The sequence below is a fragment of the Malus domestica genome, chromosome 03 (assembly GCF_042453785.1).
Source record: "Malus domestica chromosome 03, GDT2T_hap1".
In the NCBI taxonomy this organism is placed as follows: Eukaryota; Viridiplantae; Streptophyta; class Magnoliopsida; order Rosales; family Rosaceae; genus Malus; species Malus domestica.
The window spans coordinates 16,440,634-16,444,971 of NC_091663.1; the positions used below are offsets into that span (position 1 = coordinate 16,440,634).

Below are 4,338 nucleotides of genomic sequence, written 5' to 3' on the forward strand. Positions count from 1 at the left end.
ATTTTTGAACCCTATGTTTTTATGCTAGAGAAATGGTGAACTACAAATGGCTTAATCAAGTCTTTGAGTACGTAGGCAGTCTAACAAGAAGGTTAGATGCAAACATAAAATAAAAGAAAAGTTACTATGCTGTTGGACCTTGATTTATGTTCTGTTCATGTCTCAGAGGCGAGAGATGACAAATGAATAGATAACTGGTGACATCATGTGTCGATCTTGGATGTATCTCAAGATCGGGGCGTAACATGTGACCAAGGAAACATTCTCGAGAAAGAATTTTGCTAAAGCTACCAAACGGCAGTTTATTCTGTCAAAGGCAATTCACTAGAATTTCCGTAAACTTCTATGTCACTTCTAGGAAGATGGAGCGCAGGTGCGATTTCTTTCTCAAACACTTTTCCAAGACTAGGAACCCGAATTGGACTACAGAAGTAGAATATAACCTGTAGTTGATGAATGCCTAGTCTGTTTTTGTGATTCCTATTTTGCTTGGTTTGACTATTGAACAGGTATAAAAGAATTGCGGACGATGTCAAGACCAGTGCTGCTTGTTTTTCTGCTTCTTATTCTCATTATCACTTCCCAGTTTGAGTGGAAGCAACAAGTTGTGCCTGATCTTGACACTACTCCAAGCATCTCCAAAAAGCAGAATCAAAACTCGAATAGGGAAGTAGCTGTGAAAGAGAAGGTAACAAGCCTTTTCCTGATTCATGTAATTCTTTGTTTGTATTTATTTTTAGTAAGTCCATATTTCAGTGTCCCTTATTCTTTGATGCTTATATGGAGATATTGATTGTCACAAAATATTTCTTGAACTGAGATTAGCTGCTTATGGTAGACATTTATGTGCGGGTTTGTCTTTATTTTTCAGTGGCTGCCTAGCTGGAATGCTGGCTAATTTTACTTGAAACCACAATCGTATGTTTTTTCCTCGGTTATTCTTGAGGAACCAGTAACTACAAGCATGTGAATTTGTTTCTTTGTTTTCCTTTTCTATCCTATTTCATTTGACGATGTTTAATGCATATATGGAGGTTGCCACCGTAGACAATTTTCTACCTGATTCAGCCTTGCCCCAACAGAAACTACTTTTATTTCTACTCTCACTTCCCTTTGGAAAATGCGAGATCAAATACTTGATCTTTGCTGTCACCTAAGTCCTGTGTGTTTCTGTTTTCTCTATTATTAGCTTTGAAACAAGCAGGTTTCTTCTCTTTCGAGGCACAAAAACTATGCATGTGTATTTTGACCGTATATAGATTGCTTGAATAAAAGATAATCCAACAGGCTTGTATCAATCAAGAAGCATTCAACTCTTCTGAGCATAAGTGATAATTATAAGCTGTTTACACTTTTTCCGTTTGGTATGTACTGTTGGTATGAGAGAGGTTAAAGTGATCGAAACATCATCGGTATGTGCTGTCGGATTATTGACTAATGTCTACTCATGGAAGCAGCAAAATCATTAAGAAAGAGTCATGTTATTTTTCTTTTCAGCCACACAGTTACTAAGTATGTACATTCAAATATTCGATATTGAGTGCTTTATTTGTTCTGAAAGGTTTCTTCCACTTCTGAACTCCAATATCACACTCTTTTCTCTTGTTTAGCTTTCGTGTTCCTATCCTCCTTTGTAATTAACCATGGACGTTTTCATCCGTACAATCAGGTTCTTTGTTTTTTTCCCCATTTGGATTGGAAACTAGTGTAGGTTCCTTGACCATTGAGTGTTGGCGTGACTCTTATGTATGTATCTCTAGTTCTCTACCTTACTAGCAATTTGGTACTGATATGTAGAAGAGGGACAAAAAACAGAGGCAGATAGAATATAGGAGCTTACTTAGAACGAGAAGTAGAACAAGATGAGAGAGAAAGGAATTAGGCTGAAGTCTTTTTATGATAAAAATCAGAGTAAACTAAAACAACCGATATGAGGTGTAATATATGCTTACAGACAGTCCCAGCTTAATTAAAACGCCTAGAATGAACAGATATTTTGTTTCTGACCAAAAAGACGACAACGCTTTGTAGCCAATTTATTGATATATCTGTTTCCTGTACGGTGCTTAGTTTCTAATCAACTTTTTTTTCTTTCTATTTATTATAAGGAGAATCCTTGGAATAATGTATATATAGGTCCCCATAGATCTGTTATCCGCTTATCAAGCTTATGTAGTGGCAGGGATAATGCAACGAGGAACCAAACACAAACACTAAGCTTCATGCTTGGGTGATTTTGTATTTATGTTATGATTCTTTTGGCCTATCGGTTTCGTAGATGCAGCGTGACTTCCCATGAATCTGATGACATGAATGAACATTAGTTGGACACATGTAGTTTATTATGGGCAAACTGGTATGTTGCAGTGTCGCCTGAATGAAAGATGTTAATCTGCATTTACCATGATTTAAAATGACTTGTTATTTTGCTGTAATGATCTGTTTCTAATCCATCTTTCAATTGAATCTTCATCATTGATCCGAGTTCTTCTGTGGCTTCGAAGGTTTTGCAAGAGTTCTAATTTAACATGTTTGGCTTGTTGTAGATCATATTATTGCAGGAAAAGAACATTCAGAGACTTAATGAGCTTGTTCGTAGTCTTCGGCAACAGTTGGTACAGTGTAGGAGCAAGAATGTGACTAGAAATCAAACTGTAAGCTTCCTAACAGAACAAGTTACAGAACTTGAACGACATCAGATATTCGATGACTAGGCTGAGCCCGTGGAAGTATATGGATTCTTGTAATATGTTTGAACTGTAAAAACCTTTGTGTTCTTTTACCAGGTTTCACAATGAAATTCCACTTAGTTTGAGTGTAGAATGCCAACCACTCGTGTCATTGTACCACACTGTAATTCAAACGTAAGAATCTTCTCGTCACATTTTAACCGTTTTTCCCTTTGGTTAAGTGGAAATTTAATACTCTGAAAAGTTGTTTCTTCATGCAGCGTGCTATAAAATTTGCCTGACATAAAAAATTTAAAATAAGCGTTGCCGTTAGCATGACGTCAACTTGTTCGAAGGCAGCACGTCCGGCTTGAGAAGGCTGGGCATTGGGGCAGGCAATGGTTGGCCCACCACTTGCCCTTTATTTTATGAATGGCTAGAGTGGGTTTTGTGGGTTGGAGGTCAAGGGCATGTAAGTTGTCCTTACTATTCACTCTAAACAGTAATTATCTTTATACAACTTTACCTGTTAGGAAATAGCGAGGGCAATGGCAAAGGTAAATATTATTCACAAATATATGTATTTTTATTTTATTTTTGTATGCTTTGTTGGCCTTATCTAGCAGAATTAAAAACCTTCTTTTTTCAAACTTTATATTAAGAAGAAGTAATTAACTTACCTCAGGCAGCCTATCATCTTTCAATCCTTCAATCCGGTGAAATTCATGGCCTTCACTACAACATTGTTACTGCAGTTGAGGTGTGGTTTCTGTACGTCTAGGATACCAAAATATTGTATCATGAACGAAGAAAGGCATGAGAGAAAAACATATTGGCTACATTTCAAAGCCCTATCACCAAAGAAATCAACCCGTCGTCCTTTTCCTTCAATCTGCTGATGTCATGCCATTTCAAACCCAAGCCGTTCATCAGCAGATAAAAAATTGAAAACCGCAACTACAACTTAGTCCCACATCGGCCATCAGCGGAAGGCACAACGCTTTATATATAATGAAGCCAAACTCGTGCCCCAGCTGGAAATTTACTTGGTTGGGGGGACCACTTGCTGGTCGTAGAACACGGGCGGTGCAGAGTGTCAGCAATTACTCTTTCAGACCTTTTTCACGATCTTCAACGGGGGATCCACTTTACAGTCGGTGACGTCATGATAGTGACGTCTGCCCTACACAAAATGTACTGCTGGAAGTGATTTTATGGTAGTCAAACATTGACATGAAGATTGATACGACAAATATTGGTCGGTAGTTAGTGAACAAACCAGGAGGATCCTCGAGGATCCTGAAGATGTGTGATGCTCTTTATGAGGATCGTCGAGATTGATACGACAAATATTGGTAGGTAGGTAGTCAACAAACTAGGAGGATCATTTGTGTTCGTTTATCGTATATTGTGAAAATAATTTTAAGAATTTTTAAATTGTATCTGTTTATTGTACATCGTGAGATTAATTTTCGTCAGACGAACATAATTTGAGAATTTTCAGAATCCTCACAATCCTCATTCGTGAACAAAGAGTTTTGATAAGACTAATATAAAATGGCTTGCAAAAACAGTTGCATTTCCAGTAGATTCAGTGATCCTTTCTCGAAAGAAAAAAAAGTAGATTAATTGATCTAATTATGGATATCTCCAAATTTTTTCCTTTTTT

At 37.2% G+C, this 4,338-nt stretch overlaps 1 protein-coding gene across 1 annotated transcript; it reads left to right on the forward strand.

Moving 5' to 3' along the window:
- Positions 1–385: 385 nt before the first annotated feature.
- LOC103424841 (uncharacterized) lies at positions 386–2,829 on the forward strand. Its single transcript, XM_008362936.4, has 2 exons — positions 386–688; positions 2,547–2,829. Exons 1-2 carry the CDS (start codon positions 530–532, stop codon positions 2,712–2,714), a joined length of 327 nt encoding a protein of 108 aa, XP_008361158.1. The 5' UTR covers positions 386–529; the 3' UTR covers positions 2,715–2,829.
- The last annotated feature ends 1,509 nt before the right edge of the window (positions 2,830–4,338 follow it).

Bases quoted from the DNA above. Each gene is read 5' to 3' on its own strand.
- LOC103424841 (XM_008362936.4), top strand. From the start codon at position 530: ATGTCAAGACCAGTGCTGCTTGTTTTTCTGCTTCTTATTCTCATTATC. The intron at 689-2,546 runs GTAACAAGCCTT...GGCTTGTTGTAG, and splicing joins AAGTAGCTGTGAAAGAGAAG to ATCATATTATTGCAGGAAAA.